This window comes from Oryctolagus cuniculus, chromosome 1 (genome assembly GCF_051225735.1).
Source record: "Oryctolagus cuniculus isolate XC-2025 breed Fujian yellow rabbit chromosome 1, ASM5122573v1, whole genome shotgun sequence".
Lineage (NCBI taxonomy): Eukaryota > Metazoa > Chordata > Mammalia > Lagomorpha > Leporidae > Oryctolagus > Oryctolagus cuniculus.
In genome coordinates this window covers 119763936-119783661 of record NC_142867.1, presented here as the reverse complement: position 1 = coordinate 119783661, position 19726 = coordinate 119763936, and the positions used below count along the sequence as shown (strand labels likewise).

General features: G+C 47.4%; 2 protein-coding genes across 11 annotated transcripts in view; one reads left to right on the top strand and one right to left on the bottom strand.

Moving 5' to 3' along the window:
• The first annotated feature begins 192 nt into the window (after window positions 1–192).
• Window positions 193–5997, top strand: SRPRA (SRP receptor subunit alpha). Its single transcript, XM_002708596.6, has 14 exons — window positions 193–393; window positions 949–1032; window positions 1331–1494; window positions 1702–1862; window positions 2061–2220; window positions 2334–2484; window positions 2697–2788; window positions 2892–3010; window positions 3138–3224; window positions 3531–3703; window positions 3801–4014; window positions 4390–4553; window positions 4635–4733; window positions 4903–5997. Exons 1-14 carry the CDS (start codon window positions 277–279, stop codon window positions 5029–5031), a joined length of 1914 nt encoding a protein of 637 aa, XP_002708642.1. The 5' UTR covers window positions 193–276; the 3' UTR covers window positions 5032–5997.
• A 267-nt stretch (window positions 5998–6264) lies between these two features.
• Window positions 6265–19726, bottom strand: part of SIRAL1 (SIR2 antiphage like 1) — a 51568-nt gene continuing 38106 nt past the window's right edge. For 6 of the 10 annotated variants that reach the window (XM_089335498.1, XM_008259450.5, XM_070048285.2 and 3 more), the window contains 5 exons: window positions 15467–15694; window positions 12811–12939; window positions 11351–11636; window positions 7052–7111; window positions 6265–6792 (listed from right to left, as the gene is read on the bottom strand). In XM_089335498.1, coding sequence (XP_089191624.1) covers window positions 6779–6792; window positions 7052–7111; window positions 11351–11636; window positions 12811–12939; window positions 15467–15694 — 717 coding nt within the window. In that variant the 3' untranslated portion in view covers window positions 6265–6778. The remainder of the gene's footprint in view (window positions 6793–7051; window positions 7112–11350; window positions 11637–12810; window positions 12940–15466; window positions 15695–19726) is intronic. The other 4 variants (XM_017342643.4, XM_070048290.2, XM_070048289.2 and 1 more) reach the window with 1 other exon arrangement.

Here is a 19726-nt window from a genome sequence, read left to right as displayed (position 1 = left end):
CTCCACGCTATTGGCAGCTCTCTCTTCGTGACCTCCGCGGTAGTCCCACCTAGACACGCCCCCACCCGCCATTGGCCAGCCTTATATTTACGTCGGTCCTGCGCGCCGAGGGGCGGAGGTGGGGGTGGAGGGAGCCCGGCGGCCTGAGCGGAAGTGCGGATGAGCCGGTTTCCGGGGCCGCTGGTGTGACGTGTCCCGAGCCTGGCGCAGCAGGAAGCGGCGGCGTTCGCGGCCTGAGTTCCCGACGCCGGCCCCGGCTCGTCTCCCGCTGCCGCCATGCTCGACTTCTTCACCATTTTCTCCAAGGGCGGGCTTGTGCTCTGGTGCTTCCAGGGCGTGAGCGACTCATGCACCGGGCCCGTTAATGCGTTGATTCGCTCCGTCCTGCTGCAGGTACCGCCCCCGCGGGATCAGAACTCCGGGTTTCTCCGCCCCAACCCCTACCGTGGTCCCCGCTTCGCCTGATCATCCCGCGCGTGACCGCTACCCTCCCTGCCCACCTCAAACCGCCCACTGTCCCGTAAGCCGGACTTCATTTCCTCCTGCTGCCCCCCGTGGACCTCCCGCAACTTTGCGGACCCCTCCCCCGCCCCGCCCCGGTATCTGGGACCGGAGCCGCATGCCGCGGCCCCTCGGGACTTCCTTCGCGCCCTCCGTCCACCTCCCCGCAGCTTGGTTCTCTCTCGAGGCTGGGTGAGATTATGGATGTGAAAACATCGTTAGAACCTGGAGAGCCGCTCATAAATCTGATTGTTTATGTGCGGCCCCACGTGTCTTGGCTTACTCATCTCTCCCGAGCCGGGATCTCCGTTTCTCCTCGGTAATGCCAGATGCCTGGCATCCGCCTGTTGGGGGGAAACGTCTGGTTCTCTCCCAAAGCTACTCCTGGAGGGGCCACGTCTGGGTTTTCTGGGGACAGTCTGAACCCTGAGACGACTCTTTTTCTAGGAACGGGGCGGTAACAACTCCTTCACCCATGAGGCACTCACACTCAAGTATAAACTGGACAACCAGTTTGAGCTGGTGTTTGTGGTAAGTTTGGGAGTATTTTAGAAAGACAACGATTAAATTTCCTACACGGTCCGGATTGTTAAGAGAATCCCAGTTAACCGCAGCCAGTGTGTATGGTGGAGTTGTTGAGAAAACTAGCAAGGTGGAGGGGGGTAATGGAAGCGGCCTCTGGGCCCAGGCAGAGCTTGGCTGCCTGTCAGGCGAGGGAAACCTGCCAGGTGGCTGGGCCTGTCTCTCGAGGCCTGGGTTGAGTTGGCTTCCCTCCCTTCTGGGCTGGCATGTAAGCAGATCTCTTGGCTCTGTTTCTTCCCCTAAACAGGTTGGTTTTCAAAAGATCCTAACGCTGACGTATGTAGACAAACTGATAGATGATGTGCACCGGCTTTTTCGGGACAAGTACCGCACTGAGATCCAACAACAAAGTGCTTTAAGTCTATTGAATGGCACTTTTGATTTCCAAAATGACTTTCTGCGGCTCCTTCGGTGAGAGGCCTCCCCTCTCCAAAATCAATTTCCATGACTGGAGAGCTCCCTCCTTGAAGGTGGTTCAAGGGTAGAAAATTCTGTGTTCAAAGACACTCCTAATTTGCTGTCCAGTCCTGCTTGCTGTCTTGGTGGGAGGGTTGTTTTCTGGACTCCTCTGACCTCCTGCACAGGGAAGAAAGATCAGCCATTCTCTTTGCTCTTTAGTGAAGCGGAGGAGAGCAGTAAGATCCGTGCTCCCACTACCATGAAGAAATTTGAAGATTCTGAAAAGGCCAAAAAACCTGTGAGATCCATGATTGAGACGCGGGGGGAAAAGCCCAAGGAGAAAGCAAAGAACAGCAAAAAAAAGGGGGCCAAGAAGGAAGGTGAGCAGAGCTCTTGCCACAGCGAGGTGGTCCATCCTTTTGTCATCGCTGGCCTCCCTTCCACTCAAAGGCGCGCTCACCGCCCTGTCATTTCCAACCTGTACACTCTGATTTTGCCCTGAAGGATTCGGAAGACGTCTGTCCGTTGTCTAGTTGGTAGGGGATTGGCTTTGTCTCCAGTGAGGTTTCTCTTAACAGGTTCTGATGGCCCTTTGGCGACCAGCAAAGCAGTCCCCGCAGAAAAGTCGGGTCTCCCAGTGGGGCCCGAGAATGGAGTGGAACTTTCCAAAGAAGAGCTGATACGCAGAAAGCGAGAGGAGTTCATCCAGAAGCATGGGAGGGGTTTGGAAAAGTCCAGGTGAGCATTTTGGCTTTTTCTGGTACTTTCCTAAAATGCCGTGATGGTGGGGACAAGGGACCTATCTACGGCTCATGTGTTCTTTTCTGCTCTTCCATGCTAACCATCTGCAGCAAGTCCAAGTCAGAAGCTCCAAAGGAGAAGGGCAAAAAAGCGCCCCGGGTGTGGGAACTGGGTGGCTGCGCTAACAAGGAAGTCCTGGACTATAGTACTCCCACCACCAACGGAGCCCCTGAGGCTGCCCTGTCTGAGGACATCAACCTGGTAAGAGACAACAGCATCAGAGTGAAGGTTACCATTCATAAGAAATGGGGAAGAAATGCAGACTAGGAAAGTGAGACCTGGATTTGAGCGAGGAGTTACACTGGAAGCCTCCCCACCTGAGAGCAGTGTGGACAGGGTGCGTCCTGGGCTCTTTCCTCTCGGAACCCTTAGTGTTCCTGACCCCCTCTCCTTCCTTTCCCCATATCCTCCAGATTCGAGGGACTGGGCCTGGGGGGCAGCTTCAGGATCTGGACTGCAGCAGCTCAGATGATGAAGGGGCCGCTCAAAACTCCACCAAACCTAGGTAGGGGAACTTCAGGTGTGGGGGTGGTGTGTATGGCTGCAGTTGGTAAGCTGTAACTCCTGCCCGCTGGCTTGTGTGTATTTGTGATCTCCTGTGCCTGCAGTTCTACCAAGGGAACTCTGGGTGGCATGTTTGGGATGCTGAAGGGCCTGGTGGGTTCCAAGAGCTTGAGTCGGGAAGACATGGAATCTGTGCTGGACAAGATGCGTGACCATCTCATTGGTAAGTTCCGAGAGCTGGGCTGACTCCCATCCATGGGGTGGGCTGGCTGTGAGCAGGGCCTGCAGTTTCTCAGCTGTGCCATCAACATGCGGCCACAGAACTCACACACCTTTCCCACTCTCCTCAGCTAAGAACGTGGCTGCAGACATTGCTGTCCAGCTCTGCGAATCTGTCGCCAACAAGTTGGAAGGGAAGGTGATGGGGACGTTCAGCAGTAAGTACTCTTAAGCCAGAACATGCTTATACATACCGAGCAGTTAAGCACACAGACTTCCATTCTTACTAGGTACGTGACTTCTGGCAAATTCCTTACTTCTAAACCTCTGTTATATAACCTAGACTTTAAGAGTTATTAGGGTAAAATGAGCTAATACTTATAAAGTGCTTAGAATAGCATGGGTTGGGTTCCTGGGCCAATAGTGTAGCACCATCCTAGCCCCTTAGAACAGGAAAGAGTTGGGCATCTTGGAATACATTCCTGGGGCTTCCTGGCTATGCGCGTCTCTACCTGCCCTTTCAGCGGTGACTTCCACGGTGAAGCAAGCCCTACAGGAGTCCCTGGTGCAGATCCTGCAGCCACAGCGTCGTGTGGACATGCTCCGGGACATCATGGATGCCCAGCGCCGCCAGCGCCCTTACGTCGTCACCTTCTGTGGTGTTAACGGAGTGGGGAAGTCTACTAATCTTGCCAAGGTCAGTGCAGGTCCCCAGCCTGACAGTGCCATAGCTGTACTCTCCTTGTCTTAGAGCCCTGGCTCGAGGTGACACTGTGAATGTCACTGTTTTGCAGATTTCCTTCTGGCTGTTAGAGAACGGCTTCAGTGTCCTCATAGCTGCCTGTGATACGTTTCGTGCTGGGGCTGTGGAGCAGCTGCGCACACATACCCGGCGTCTGAGTGCCCTACACCCCCCAGAGAAGCATGGTGGTCGCACTATGGTGCAGTTGTTTGAAAAGGGTTATGGCAAGGATGCTGCTGGCATTGCCATGGAAGCCATTGCCTTTGGTACGGTGCACAGAAGTTCATGGGAGTAGCTGGGGCCCCCTTTCCTTCCTGGGTTTCCTTGGAGTTTGCACAGAGGGTCAGGCTTACCCGGTTACAAAGTCACTGCTCAAAAGCAGGAAAAGGGACTAGTTCGTTGCCACATTCTGCCTGTGTAGTTGATGGCAAAGCTAATAGTCTAACCGAAGAAATCTACATTGGGTCACCTTTACCCTGTTGCTCCCCTTTTCCCAAACATGTTTGCTGATGGCCAGGCATAGAACTGGTCCTTTTTTTATATTACCTTATAACCAAATCCAGAATCCAAGAAGTTAACAGGCTGTTAAGTATTAAGGGTCAGGGTGGGTGTTTTGAGTTGACTGCTTTCTCTCTCCCTAGCACGTAACCAAGGCTTTGATGTGGTGCTGGTGGACACGGCTGGCCGTATGCAAGACAATGCCCCTCTGATGACCGCCCTGGCCAAACTCATTACCGTCAATACACCTGACCTGGTGCTGTTTGTGGGGGAGGCCTTAGTAGGCAACGAAGCCGTGGACCAGCTGGTGAGGGCTTGGGCCTAGTTCTCTTTACACTCCAAGCTCTGGCCAATTAGATGGTTCTTACATCATCTCTTTGCTTTCCAGGTGAAGTTCAACAGAGCCTTGGCTGACCACTCAATGGCTCAAACACCTCGGCTCATTGATGGCATTGTCCTCACCAAATTTGACACCATTGATGACAAGGTAAATGTGGATGGCACAGGACAGTGAGACTGGAGGGGGACAGGCATCCTTCAGGGGAGCTGAGACTGAGGCCACATTGGCTCTAAGTTTTCTGTTACTGAGTTATTACTACTGAGGGAGTGAAAAGCAGTAGACCTGAGCTAATGGGCTGTCCCTTTCTCCACTTCAGGTGGGAGCTGCTATTTCTATGACGTACATCACAAGCAAACCCATCGTCTTTGTGGGCACTGGCCAGACCTACTGTGACCTACGCAGTCTCAATGCCAAGGCTGTGGTGGCTGCCCTCATGAAGGCTTAATGTGGCTCTTGTCCAATACCAAATTGCCGCTTTCCCCAAGCCCCTCTTCCTGTATCAAGAATGTGCTTTAGAGTCTGTGAGCAACTTGTCTTCAGTGTAATACAAAGGCAGGGTGAGGGGATTTCCAGGGGCCTGCAGCTCCTTCTAACCCCGTGCCCTGCTCAGTCCAGCCTCCATCTGCAAGGAGGGCCTAATCATGTTCCAATCACTGCCCAGTGACTTCCCCTTTCCTACTCAGGCATCCCCTTCACTCTGCAACAAACTCCGTTACGACAGCTTTGACCAATGGTTGGAAGACCCAACACCAGAGCTTTGCTAATCAGTGTGGTCATGGAGCACCTGGGCCTAATGAGCAGGCTGCTGTGCCAGCACCGTTAGGTTAGACTTGCAGCGCCAGCGCTGGGTGATACCTCTCCCTAGGACACACAGGTTTCAGGTCCTTGGGGCCAGGATGACACCACCTCACTATGGCAGTGTATGGCCTGTTCTTAATTGCTGCTAATTCTAAATCTGATGACGACTCCTACCCCATTGTTGCCCCCAAAGCATCAGCTCGGCCAGAGTGATTTCTTACAAGTAAGTGGAGGATGAGTCCCTGCTTCCCTCGGAACTCAAACAAAGGGAGCCGACTGCAGTGCTGCATTGGGCTTCTCAGCCTTCCGGCTTGACCCCACACCAAAATCCAGATGTAACCTTTGCATGTTCCCCTTCCTGGGAGAAAACACTTGTCAGAGGCTATCAGTCGCCCCCGCCCCAGCTCCATCCTTCACCTCCTGAGTGAGTCCTGGCTTTCCTCATCCCTCTCTACAGTGCCTGGTAGACAAGTGCTACATTGAAGAATACAAACCTCTGTTCAGACTTGTCCTGTAGCTTGGTATTACAGATGTGCTATTAGTGCAATAAGGTGAAGGCTGTCCGCCCAGAGAAAAACATAATTTATATAAGAAAATAAATTTCATAAATAAATTGCCTTTTAGGTCTTGGAGTTATTTATACAGGACTCAAAACTAAAACCCCACATCACACTAACGTATCTAGGGCGTATTTATGGTATAGAAGGGCAACAGTGATGCTGAGGAATCAAGTCATCATTGTCCCAAGAACAAGCTCACCCCACCCAAGGTGAAAGAATTTTCACAGTGAGTTATAAAAATGAAGCTTATCAGTATACCTTGGGTGCAAGTTGGAAGTTTTCTACAGTGACTCTCAAAGCAGAGCCAGGGCCCTGGCAAGTAAATGAACAAGCTTTTAATACAGCTGTTATGTAAAATACTGTACACTGTAAAAGATCTAGAAAACTAGAGCTTCAAGTCATGTTTTAAAAAAGCCATTAAGCTGAGTTGAAAAACCAAGTGTAGAGTACAAAACTGCAACAAGAGCCATGAAGATTCCACGGCTTCTGGATGCCCCGAGTCCTTCATGCAGAGCCGCAGCCACCACCTGCGCAGTGCCATACTGATCTGCCGTGTGGACACAAGCATGTCCAGCCCAGGGGGCAGGGGGTGCATTTGGGTCCTGTTGTCACTTGGGTGTTCTTGAACTGGAACAGGCAGCAGAATGTCAAGAAACCAGCCAGCATGAAGGAGTCAATTTAGAGTATTTCCTCCCCTATTCTACCCCCAACCTTCAACCTCTGTGTATTGGTATTTCTGGGTGCTGTGTTGGGTTCTTGCAAGTTTACTTGTTAAACACTGTCCACAGTAGGGCCTGACAGCTTGGTCTGGTGGTGCTGATTTCTCTAGCTTGCTCATGTACTGCAGCCTGTGAAGAGAAGGAAAAGGTAGAGAATGAAATGAAGTTTCCCAGGATGGGTTTTTGCAACAAAAGCTGCAGATATTCAAGTCAATCCTAAGCTTTCTGAAGACAAAGCAGAAGGTTCTAGGACTCTTGTTAACAGACCGCATATGAAAAGGCAGAGTCCTTAATAGGTAACACAGGCAAATTACTATTTTCCCTTGCCTTGACTGAATCTCAGGACAAGTGTCTACAGATGGAATAAACAGAATGGGAAACAGCTTACCTCTTAGCTCACTGTGGGCTGCGGAGGAGCCATTTAGCTGACCTTCTCTCACCATCCCTGCTGAAAAGAGAGTGCATCAGTGTGAGACGTCAGCCTGAAAAACTAAGAAAACCAGTTAAAGGGAAATTAAAGCACATGGTGGGACTGCAGACACTGGCACTCAGAAATGAAACAGTCAAGAGCAGAGCAAGTAGAATACCATGAGTAGTCCTCAGATCCTTACATTCAGCTACAGAAGCGAGAAAGGTTTCTTCCTGCACTTAAGACTGCTTGTGAACAACACATTTCACACAGAGTGAGTCTGCCATCCCTCTGTAGTCTGGAAGGCCAAGCATAGTTTTAAAAAATTCAGTCTGATCAGGGATGGGGAGCAGCACATGAGCTGAGCAAATTCAAGTAGAAGAGTGAAAATCAACAGCTACTCCTGTATTAGAATATGGGCGAGATCTTCATCCCCTATAGTACGATCAGCTACACACGGCTTCATTATATTAATAGGAAAAAAAAGAAATCAGAAATTGGCTAGCAGGAATAATTAATTAAATTGTAACATCCACACTGGAATATAATACTGTCAATTAAAAACAGTGGTTATGGGGCCGCCTGCAGCACCGACATCCCGTATGGGTGCCAGTTTGAGTTCCTGCTGCTCCACTTTCAATCCAGCTCCATCTGCCTGCCCTGTCCTGGCTGTTGCAGCCATTTGGGGAGTAACCAAAGGATGGAAGATCTCTCTCATTCTAATTTTCAAATAAATATTAAAAAAGAAAAACAGTGGCTATGAAGATTGTGACGATGTGGGAAAATGGATGAGGTAATACTAAATAAAAGTACCCAAATTGTAAGTATGTACTTTGTTTAAAACTATGAGAAAATATACACGGAAAATTATTATAAACACACCAAAGTAACTACTTATGTGGTAATGAACCGCAAGGTAATTATTTTCCCCATGGCCTGCTTTTTCTGAAATACATGTGCTAGATCCTCCATAATCTTTTGAAAATAGGTAATTTTCACCATTTATAAACAGTCCACAGCACAATGCATGCGAGGCACAAAGGAGTGCTGAAACACAAAACAGCAAAAAACCTCTTCTTATCATGTATTTACAGACTTAAAATATTACCAGACAGGAGAGAAGCTTTACAACATCTCAAAATTGAAACTCCTGCTAGATTGCAAATTGCAAACCTAACTGATCATTCCATTAAAGCCCCGTGGCCAGACTGAAAATACGTCATTTTTAGAAGTACAGAACATCTTCATGACGGATAACTTTGGGGAAAGTCACTCTGGTAGGAAGCCTACATAGCACATAACAGAATCTACATTTCTATGATTTGGTGCGACAGAAATAGCTGTCCACAGGATTTTGTTGTAAATGTTAGCATCTTTCCTGGGCACAGAATCTCAGAATACAGATTAAAAAAAAATATGTAGAGCTTGGGTGTGTATCTCTTGTTTAATGAAACAGAATATGTGCAATGGCAAAGCCTACTCTGGGTTGCAAATGTGGGCAAACAGCACAGTCTAGGACTGTGGGATGCCAGAAAAACATCCCCAACAAAGCAGAGCCAACTTTTTCCATAGAAGAGAAAACCTTGGTTTGTCTGTCTAAACCTTCTGAAGAAAGGGTTGACCTTGTCTGCCGTGGTCCTGTTTCACAAAGCATGGCCATGGAAGAGCTTGGAGAATTTTTCATCACAGGGTAGTTCTTTTATTTATTTATCTGACAGGCAGAGTTACAGATAGAGAGAGAGAGAGAGAAAGGTCTTCCTTCCGTTGGTTCATCCCCCAAATGGCCGCCACGGCTGGCGCTGAGCCAATCCGAAGCCAGGAGCCAGGTGCCTCTTCCTGGTCTCCCAAGGAGGTACAGGGGCCCAATCACTTGGGCAATCCTCCACTGCCTTCCCGGGCCACAGCAGAAAGCTGGACTGGAAGAGGAGCAACCAGGACTAGAACCCGGTGCCTGTAAGGGATACCAGCACCGCAGGTGGGGGTTTAACCAAGTGATCCACGGTGCCGGGCCCCATCACAGGGTAATTCTACCTGAAGCCATCTGATGCAGAAAAGCAACCTGGGAAGGATTAGATTTAGGAAAAGGTAGCTATCTCTTCAGTTACCCCTACGTTAACAGGCCCCCAACATGTGTTTGTTGGATTAGGAGTGAAGCACTTATTAACAGACTTTGCTTGCAGTCCATAACAAACCAAACCTTTATCACAATTCTTCCCTTTATTGCTAGAGCCTGGAGAGAAAATCCCAAGTAAGTGGTGACCCCTCACCTCTGACTTTAATACGACCCTCAGTGGTTTCCAAATAACATTTTAGAAATTTGTTTTGTTTAAAGATAGTGCATAAGTTAAAAATTACTCCAGATATTTTTCCATATACACACAAATAGAATATAGCTACAGTTTTATATAAAAGGTTTCTACAATGTTCATGGAAATGTGGATTATGAAAAAACTATGCATGGATTTCAAAACCTTTGTAATCAAACTTATCTTTGAATGGAACTGACCATATGGCATTTACAACTCTCTCTTTAAAAATATTTTATTTACTTATTTATTTATTTTGAAAGAGTTACTGTGAGAGAATGAGAGAGTGAGGTCTTCTATCTGCTGCTTCACTCCCCAGATTGCCGAAACAGCCAGCACTGGGCCAGGCTGAAGCCAGGAGCTTCATCTGGGACTCCCACGTGGGTGCAGGGGCCCAAGCACTTGGACCACCTCCACTGCTTTCCCAGGTACATTAGCAGGGAGCTGGGTCAGAAGTGGTGCAGCCAGGACACAAACCAGTGCCCATATGAGATGTTGGCATCACAGGCAGTGGCTTTATTGGTTATGCCATCACTTCTTGGCCTTTTGGTTAAAATTAAGTGTATCACCTATGCCACAATGCCGGCCCTTACAACTTTTCCTTTGCTTATGTCTGTGACCTATTTATGACAATGAAAGCATTTCCCCTTTTATGGCTTCATCATATTTCATCAATACTTAAGTTTAGTGTTTCTAAAAAATCCCCTCTGGACTGGGACATTTTAAGTTTGTTCCAATTTTTGCCATTACTTACAACTCAGATTCCATTCTCAGGGACACATACTTGTGCAATTATATACTTACTCCTTAGGAGAAATGTCCTCTAGCATCAACTGCATTGATGGGATTTCTGGGCACATATTCTAAACTTGCCTTCATAAAAGTTACACTAAGTTTATCTCCCCACCAATGTACTACACGAGTAAGTTTCCTCCCAGCCTTAGTCAAAATGCAGTGATCAATCTTCTGTACTTCGTCATAATTCTAATTGCATTTACAGTGAGGCTGAAGCTCTTACAAAGATACTTCTTTCGTTCTCCTTGCTTTCTGTTTCTTTTTTTTTTCTTTTTTTTTTTTGACAGGCAGAGTGGATAGTGAGAGAGAGAGACAGAGAGAAAGGTCTTCCTTTTGCCGTTGGTTCACCCTCCAATGGCTGCCGGGGCTGGCGCGCTGCGGCCGGCACATCACGCTGATCCGAAGGCAGGAGCCAGGTGCTTCTCCTGGTCTCCCATGGGGTGCAGGGCCCAAGCACTTGGGCCATCCTCCACTGCACTCCCTGGCCACAGCAGAGAGCTGGCCTGGAAGAGGGGCAACCGGGACAGAATCCGGCGCCCCGACTGGGACTAGAACCCGGTGTGCCGGCGCCGCAAGGCGGAGGATTAGCCTAGTGAGCCGCGGCGCCGGCCCCTCCTTGCTTTCGTACTGAATGCTGAGGGTACTTTTGTCCAATTTCCTGTTATCCAAAGGGCACTCAAAAAAGTGCCAAAGGCTGCGACCTCCTGCCGGATAGGACTAGGCATGTCATTTCTCATCTTCGTCATGTTTTTATGCATCATACACAAAGCTGAACAGCTGTCTTCCCCTCCGTCTTAAAATGCCTCTTACCTGGGGCCGGTGCTGGGGCGCAAGAGGTTAATGCCCTGGCCTGAAGCACTGGCATCCCATATGGGCGCCAGTTCAAGACCCGGCTGCTCCACTTCCGATCCAGCTCTCTGCTATGGCCTGGGAAAGCAGTAGAAGATGGCCCAAGTGCTTGGGTACCTTCACCCACGTGGGGGACCAGGAAGAAGCTCCTGACTCCTGGCTTGGATTGGCGCAGCTCCGGCTGTTTCGGCCATCTGGGTTGTGAACCAGTGGATGGAAGACCTCTCTCTCTCTCTCTCTCTCTCTCTCTCTCTCTCTGCCTCTCCTCTCTCTGTGTAACTCTTTCAAATAAACAAATAAATCTTAAAAAAAAAAAAAAGCCTCTTACCTGATCTACCCCTCGTGGAGATCTCACACGTCAGTCGCCTGAAATATTCCGGAAGATCGGCATAGTCATTTCCATAGGAGATGACTTTAATCCCCTTATCCAGCATATTTTCTCGAAGCTTCTTGAACTCGTCAACATCTCCTCTCCTAACCAGCATGAAATGTTCGAGGTCAGATTTATGCTTGACAGCCTCCAGGAAAAGCGCCTGGAAAGTGGTGTCATCCACAGTCCAGCCACAACCCAGGAAAAGAAACGACTTGTTTTCATAGAGTTTCTGAATCTCTCTCTTGAAGGAAAAGAAAGAACATATTAATGACACTATGAACATCCACACAACACATGTTAGAAATAGCACGTTCACAGTGATATCTAGCAGACGGTGATGGCCAATTTTCAAGGGCACAGGTATGTTCCATGAAGGAGTCTCAGCTCCTCTTATTACTGTAGCTTGATGGCAGCTGGTCTATAAGTCTGCCTTTCCCCGGCATTGATAAGGGTTTTACAGGGTTGGTGCTGGGCTATTAGGCTTCTGTTTTAGATTTATGTGCCCAGGGGTCAGGAGGCACTGAGTAGGTTCTTCCTACTCAATTTCTGAACAATAGCTGCTCCACTACCACCACTTTTTTGCCTTACAAATTGAACCAGGAATCACCACAGAAGGTAATTCTATCATTAGATTTGCTCAAAGTCTGGAAACTTGGAACATCAACACGCACATATGGGTGGTGTGTGTGTGTGTGTGTGTAGCAGGGATTTTGTCCATGTGGTCACCTGATGAATGCAGTAACAGTGGATGGAGGGGAAGAGCAAGCCCCTGGCGCTTTAGGAAACGTCCCATTTTCTTGGCCTTTCTTCTGCTGCATCACGTCAAGATGCTATCATCATCTGGGACCCAGTCCTGACAGCAGCCAGCATGCAAGGTTCTCCTGTGGACCCTCCTACATTTCACTGGTGAGGAAGTGCTTCTGACTGGAATATGTATGTGTCAACAAGTCCAAAACTGACATCCCAAAGGAAGTTTCTCACAAAGGAGGAAACTTCCATCTTATCCCATTTTTGTCCAATGACCAATTAGTGTGAATAAATGTGGTCAGTATAAGCCCATGACCACTTACACAGAATCTGTTTACAGTGTATGCTTTCAAATGCTGCTTAAATTATTTTTGGCATAGAGAGGGATATTAATAAACCAAACAGAGGAGGTGGCTAGTACCATATTCCTTGCATACGAAGATGCTGCCAGCAGCAGAGTGTCCACGGCTTACCAGCAACCAAGCACAGATGAGGACCCCGTGGGTGACACCTACAGCCAGGTGCAGCATGGCCTAGGGCAGGATGCACACCCCAGGCTAAGCAGCACAGGTGACCAATGAGAAGAAGGCAATCCCCCTCTAAGCCCTGTGCACACTTAGTGGGGCTCCCTGGGCAGGAGCCCGAGACCCGAGGACAGCGGCACTCACCATAACTTCAGTGTTCCTGAGCACGTTCTGATATCCAGCTGGATGAAGCACAATGCCACTGGGGTTGGTGTAGACCCCATGGATATGTAACACGCTCAGCTTCCGCTTCTCCTGCGCCCACTCCAGAACCTGCACGACACGCATACAGCTTACCTGGCTGACAGCAAGAGCACCCGCTTCAGGTCACAGTGAGCAAGAAGCTGTGTTGAGGACCAGACTTCTGACCTAACTCTCCAGCTCCATAGCACAGGACAAGAATGCAAACCCTGACACAGCCTAAGTTTCCATTTCAGGTATGACCGTCAGGAATGCTGACAGCAAGTCTGGTGATTTCTCTTTAAAAGTCACAACCAAAAATTAGAGTTCTATTGTCATAATTTACAGAAACAACAGGGGCCCTTTCTCTGGTGAAACACACAGGAGCTGTGCATGACTGTATCAGGGATGCCCCCCTGAAATCGAGCCTCCCTGAATCCGGGCCCTTGTCACGGTGACTTGAGGCTGGCCACAAGGCTTACATTAGCCAATGGGGCATCAACAAACATGACTCAGCAGCAGCCTGGGAAACGCTGGTCTGACGAGTCTGTTGCTTCTGGAACCCAGCTGCCTTGTGAAGAGCCTGGGCTAGCCTGCTAGAGAGATGACCCAGCCAACCGCTGACAGGGAAACAGACCTCGCCCACCACCCGGCCCCAGTCTGGCCAGCAGATGAGTTCAGCCACCTGAGTGAGCTACAGAACCGGCAGAAGATGTGCCCAAGGAGCAGCTGGGCCCAGCTCCCCTTGCTGATTCACTGTACCCCAGGCATGTGTGTGTCCACTGTTCTAAGTCACGGAACTTCTAGGGTGGTTTCCTCTACAACAACAGGAGAGGGGCAGAAGAAACCACTTTGGTCTTCTCCGAGGAACCTACAACGTTGCCTATGAGAAGGCATCACTGGGATGGTGATTACAACAGCCGCCTGCAGCCTGCGGGGTTCGTCTTTCCAATTAGCACATTTGAGAGATATGGGGATATGGATTAGGAAAAATGGCCTGGAGGACAGACATTTAGAATTTGAGTATTACCAGACACCATTTCTACCACTGCACGGCTTTCCCCACTAGACTCCAAAATTGCCCCTTTGTAGCTAAAAATACAAAGAAAATGTCAAGACTGACAGATCCTTAGTCTGAAAAGGAACTTAGAGGCTTCTGAGGCCCATGAACACTTTATCATGATCTTTGGAGATTATACCAGAAACTGCATGGAAGCTGTTTTAGCCACCAAGCTTTAAATTTAACTTGATCAGTCACTAATTAAAAAAACATTTACTTGGCACCTACTATGTGCCAGATGCTATCTGAGACCCGAGTTGGGAAGGCTGACACAGTACCTGTGCAAATGGAGCTGCTATTCCAGTGGGGCAAACAGTCAAAACCAAACAGAAGAAATAGCCAGGGTAAAAACCACAAGTTACAATTAGTGCTACAAAGGAAACAAACAAAGGAATTTAAACAGGGTGGAACACTCAGGTTGAAAGGAATCGGTGAAGAAGCTGCTGGCCACACAGAGCACGAGGGAGAAGGCTTCCAATCTGCCTGCCAGAGAAAACCATTCTTTGTGGCACAATTTCTCTCATTTCCATCCCCCCCACTCCCACCCTTTTTTTTTTTTTTTTTTTTTTTTTTTTTTTTTTTACAGGCAGAGTTAGACAGTGAGAGAGAGAGAGACAGAGAGAAAGGTCTTCCTTCCGTTGGTTCACCCCCCAAATGGCTGCTGTGGCCGGCGCGCAGCACCGATCTAAAGCCAGAAGCCAGGTGCCTCCTCCTGGTCTCCCATGCAGGTGCAGGGCCCAAGCACTTGGGCCATCCTCCACTGCACTCCTGGGCCACAGCAGAGAGCTGGACTGGAAGAGGAGCAACCGGGAATAGAACCTGGTGCCCCAACCGGGACTAGAACCCGGGGTGCCGGCACCACAGGCGGAGGATTAGCCTAGTGAGCCGCGGCAACGGCCCTTCCATCCCCTTTTAAAATCCGTTCCGAGGTCAGCAAAAACAAGAGTGGTATTACAGTGCTGCCACCGCCACCACCACCACCCCCCACACCTGGCAGAGGCAAGCCCAGCAGTGCATGCCTGTGGGCCAATCACTCAGCCATTCAAGCTCGGCTCAGCTGGGCTCTAAGTGGGACACAGAGGTAGGTTCCTGAGGAGAACGAATGAAAATTACAAGGAGCAGGATAAATGAGGCCTTGAGGCCTCCTCTCAGATAGTCAGACTGACATATTTAACTCAATATTATGACAGATGGCTTACGTATAGTAGGGGCTATGTGGAAAAGAAAGAAAGTCTGCAGCATATTAATCTCTCCTCCTAGCGAAGTGCCTCCTCTAAAGCAGTTTTCCTCCATGTCCAATAGACACCAGACAGTGTATCCTGGGAGAGAACTCTGCATGAATATTTCAGCATCTAATACTAAGACGTGCTGGATGCCTTCCAGTTCAAATGACTGCCTTAAAACTGGGTAAAACTGTCAAAGCTCATAGTGATACTTTAAAAAAACCTCAAAATCCAATTTTTCTAGTGGTCCATAATTACTAACAGACCAAGTAGGAAACAGCTCTCCTAACGAAGACACAGACCAGCAGCCTGAAGAGACTAATGCTTTACGTTTTACCTTTTTCTCATCAGTAAGGTCGAGGGATTCAAGCTGTTTTCCCTGATCTGCTGCATACAGTTCCAGAAGGTTATCAAAATTTGTAGTTAACACCAGGGCTCCATTTTCCATCAGGTGCAGAACTGACTGAAGTAGCTGCTTTCCAGAATCTTCCATCTTCGACTCCAGGTCATCAAATACTTCATATAAACAGTCCTTGAAGAATGTAGATCTAACATTACTGGTACGCTGCAGAAGGAATGGAAAGAGGAAAATTAATCCAAGGTGTCTGGGCAGTCCATTTGTTTTCACTGGAGTAATAAATTATTGAAACATACACTGTACTTAAGACAGGGCTAAAATATTCTCTAATGGGGCTGTAATGAGGAAAAGTGGGAGACACATGCCCAAGGGCTCAGCACAATGCCTAGTCTACCACAACGGTCAAAAGCATCACCTCTGTGGCAGGCACACAACCACAGCTCTCTGAATAGGCACAGCTCGTTTACACTTTACCACCGGGACAAAAGGAGGTTCAGGAGAGAAAACACAACACCATGAACCCTAGCTAGGCCTCAGAAAAGGAGGCCACAGTTCTCATTACACCTCCCTCATCTATGGAATAACCACTAAAAGATCTGAATGTGGTCGAGTGTCTTTTTTCTAATCCTAGGCATTTTATACAACTGCTCATGGACTTAGGGAAAAAAACATTCACCTTCTTCCCACTTCCTTTTTCTCTAGCACAATTCAGCCATCTGTTCACAGATTTGCTATGAAGAATACTACACACACATAAGTCATTATAAAAAATGTAGCAAGCTTTATAATCGAGAATTTGCATTTTGCAATTGTTAAAATACCAAACACTAATCATTCTAGGGAGATTTCCCATTTCTTGACATTCAGTCAATATTTAAGTAACTGCTCTTCCAGATTCATTCTCACACACATGAGCACAGTCATGTGGCGCTAACTGCTTTGATGGATGCAGCCCACACATATACAGTGGTCTCCTAAGATGTGTGTATGCTCCCTCCACGATATTCACACGACGACAAAACTGCCTGGTGACACATTTCTTAGCCTGGGTCCCTGTTGTTAAATGACATGACTGAATCCCTGAGGAGTAATTACACCAACCTCAGCTGGAAAGCTGGTTTTATAACGTAGAGCACAAAGTGACTCTGAAATGGGAAAGTAACCATGCAATGTACTATAACAGGGACCTGATTCCCAGTCTACCCCTGATTAGACAGAAGGAAAGCAAGAGTCAGTGACTATAGGCCCAGTGTTTCCCACTGAATCTACAAATGACTGAACTCAGCTGTCAGGGAATAGATATCTAGCTCCTTCTGCTTTCCCTCAAAGTGGTCCCCTCCCTCCCCAGTTGCGTAGTGTGTCTCTGTAATAGTGCAAAGCTCAGAAGATCTGTTTCCATGGAATCATCTAAGCAGATTCAGAAAACACAGTTCAATCTGCTACACTCTTTCCCTGATTTGTCAAGGTATTTTATAAAATCACCAACTCTTTAATCATACTAATCAAGTAAAAGGTAACTATGTCATAAAGGAATCTTCAGAGCACAGAGCAGAGAGAGCTTCCACCCTGTGGAGCAGGGCTCTGGGATCCCTCCTCCATGCTGTACCCGTGGTTGGAAGACAGACCTCTTGCTAAGCACCACTGCTGGTGGGTATAGAGCTTCTTTCTCCATGACAGATCATCCAATAACTTATGTGATTAAGACACACATTTTCCATTCTCATTACATAATGGCATAAATAATCAGACTACATACTAAGAGGGCATAGGCTACCAATGAGGGCCTGTAACACAATGTAGTCAGATGAACATCTGGTCAGAAACAAACAGTGAGGAATTTGTAACTCTAGTTAGTGCTAAGTTTCACTACAAGCAAGAGTCAATTATACGAAACCAGGCATTTTTCCAGATTTGTTTTAAAAAATATGATGCCCTTTTAATGTCTAATAAAATTACAATCCCTTGCTACGATCTAGCAATCCCATTTCTGGAAAGAGACCCAGGGATTTAAGTGAAAACAAATGAAATAACATATACAACGTTATCACTGCTCCATTCCAAAGCAGCAGAAGCCTGGAAACAAGACAATTACCATACAGAGGAGTGTGTGGCTGTCAAATGCCCCTACACAAGCAGCTTTCAGAAAGTTCATGGAAATGTGTGCTGTGAGAAACTACTGCACCAAAACGAAAAAACAAAAACAAACAAAAAACACCAGTTATAACATATCTGAACAGAACAGAATTTAGTGTGAGGCACTAAGACATCAGTTTGAAAAGAGCCCCGAACATTCCAAACATGAATTCGGCTAGCACTGAGGCAAGAAGAAACAGCAAATGTATGTTGACCTGGAAGGAAGAGCAGTCAAGTCACTGATGCTTCATGCAAAATTTATGGGGACAATGTTCCTGAGAAACCAGCAGTTTACAAATGGGTAACTTGTGTGAAGTACGGGCAAGACAACACTGAAGATGAAACACACTGGCAGACCACACACATTAATTTGTCAGCAAAGAAAAAAAACAATGTCTTGTCTATGCCCTGATTGAAGAGGATAGATGATTAACAGCAGCAACACAGTAGCCGACACCAGACGTTGAAATTGGTTCAGTTTACACAATATGGACTGAAAAACTGAAGCTGAGCAAATTTTCTGCTCAATGGGTGCCAAAACGGATGCAACTGCATCAGCTTCATTTTTTAAAAAGATTTTATTTGAAAGGCAGAGTGACAGAGAGAGAGAGAGAGGTAAAGACAGAGAGACATCTTCCACCTGCTGGCTTAGTCCCTAAATGGCTGCCAACAGCCAGAGTTGGTCCAGGCTGAAGCCAGGAACCCGGAACTCCATCTGGGTCTCCCACATGGGCCATCTTCCACTGTTTTCCCAGGCACACTATCAGCGAACTGGACTGCAAGCGGAGCTGCTGGGACTCAAATCAGTGCTCCAAAATGGGATGCTGGCATCACAAGTGGTGGCTTAACCTGCTGTGTCAACACCAGTCCCTCAATGGAAATGCTACACAAGATCCTGAAGTACAGTGCTTCAAAAAACTGGAAGAGGACAGGAACCATGGCTTTACCAGTGTGATTCTGATAACAAAGCAACGGCTACCCAGAAGTGGAAGTAGTCTGGTCAAAGCAGAAACAGACCAATCATGAGCATATGACATGGTAATAGTTTTCAATTACTGACTTTATGGAGGACCAAAGGACAGTAACATTTGCTTATTATGACACTGTTTTAGGAAAGTCAATAGAAAGTTTAGCAGAAAATGCCTGGGAAAGCTTCTCCAAATAAGGGCAGTGTTACTTAAAGTCTTCTTTTAGCTTCTTCTCATTTCTTTTTGTCTGTTAATCTTAAAAAACAAAATCAAAAACTTAAAGGACATCTTTTTTTTTTCTTCTCCCAATTAATAATGTAAAAAAGGGGCTGGTGCTGTGGCGCAGTGGGTTAACACCCCGGCCTGTAGTGCCGGCATCCCACATGGGCGCCAGTTCGAGTCCTGGCTGCTCCAATCCCAATCCAGCTCCCTGCTGTGGCCTGGGAAAGCAATAGAAGATGGTCCAACTCCTTGGGCCCCTGCACCTGCGTGGGAGACCCAGAGGAAGCTCCTGGCTCCTGGCTTCAGATCGGCGCAGCTCCAGCTGTTGCAGCCAATTGGGGAGTGAACCATCGGATGAAGACCTCTCTCTCTCTCTCTGCCTCTCCTTTCTCTGTGTAACTCTTTCAAATAAATAAATAAATCTTTAAAAAAAAATAATGTAAAAAAGATGGCACTGTGATCGTTAAATTCCCAGGATCCTCCGTTCTTTGGGGATGGACTAAATGGCTGGTATCACAGCTGACAAAAGTGCCCTGAACTTGACGGGGTTTACATTAGAAATAAGTTTTAATTTTTCATTTTTCCATAAACATTTTGAAGTCCCCTTGTATTCCAACACCAGTTTAATTATTATGCACACAGACAAAAAGGCAAATAATCAGGTAATCACGGTATGGAATATATTTGCTTGCTTCTAAGAAAAGAAACATAAAAGGTTAGAACCAAGGAATAAACTCTCTAAGTCACTTATTTTGGCTAACTATCTTTTAGTTTCTATTTCTTCAGGTTATCAAACCTTGCATATCAACATAGAGAGGAAGGAAACAGCCTTTTGTAGCTGCACTCAGATTTGAGAGTTTTTCCACTCTTAAAGCATGTGGCTCTATAACTAAATTTCCCACCAGTAGCTTCTTAT

Bases quoted from the DNA above. Each gene is read 5' to 3' on its own strand.
- SRPRA (XM_002708596.6), top strand. From the start codon at position 277: ATGCTCGACTTCTTCACCATTTTCTCCAAGGGCGGGCTTGTGCTCTGG. The intron at 1,863-2,060 runs GTGAGCAGAGCT...TTCTCTTAACAG, and splicing joins AAAGGGGGCCAAGAAGGAAG to GTTCTGATGGCCCTTTGGCG. The intron at 4,015-4,389 runs GTACGGTGCACA...CTCTCTCCCTAG, and splicing joins CATGGAAGCCATTGCCTTTG to CACGTAACCAAGGCTTTGAT.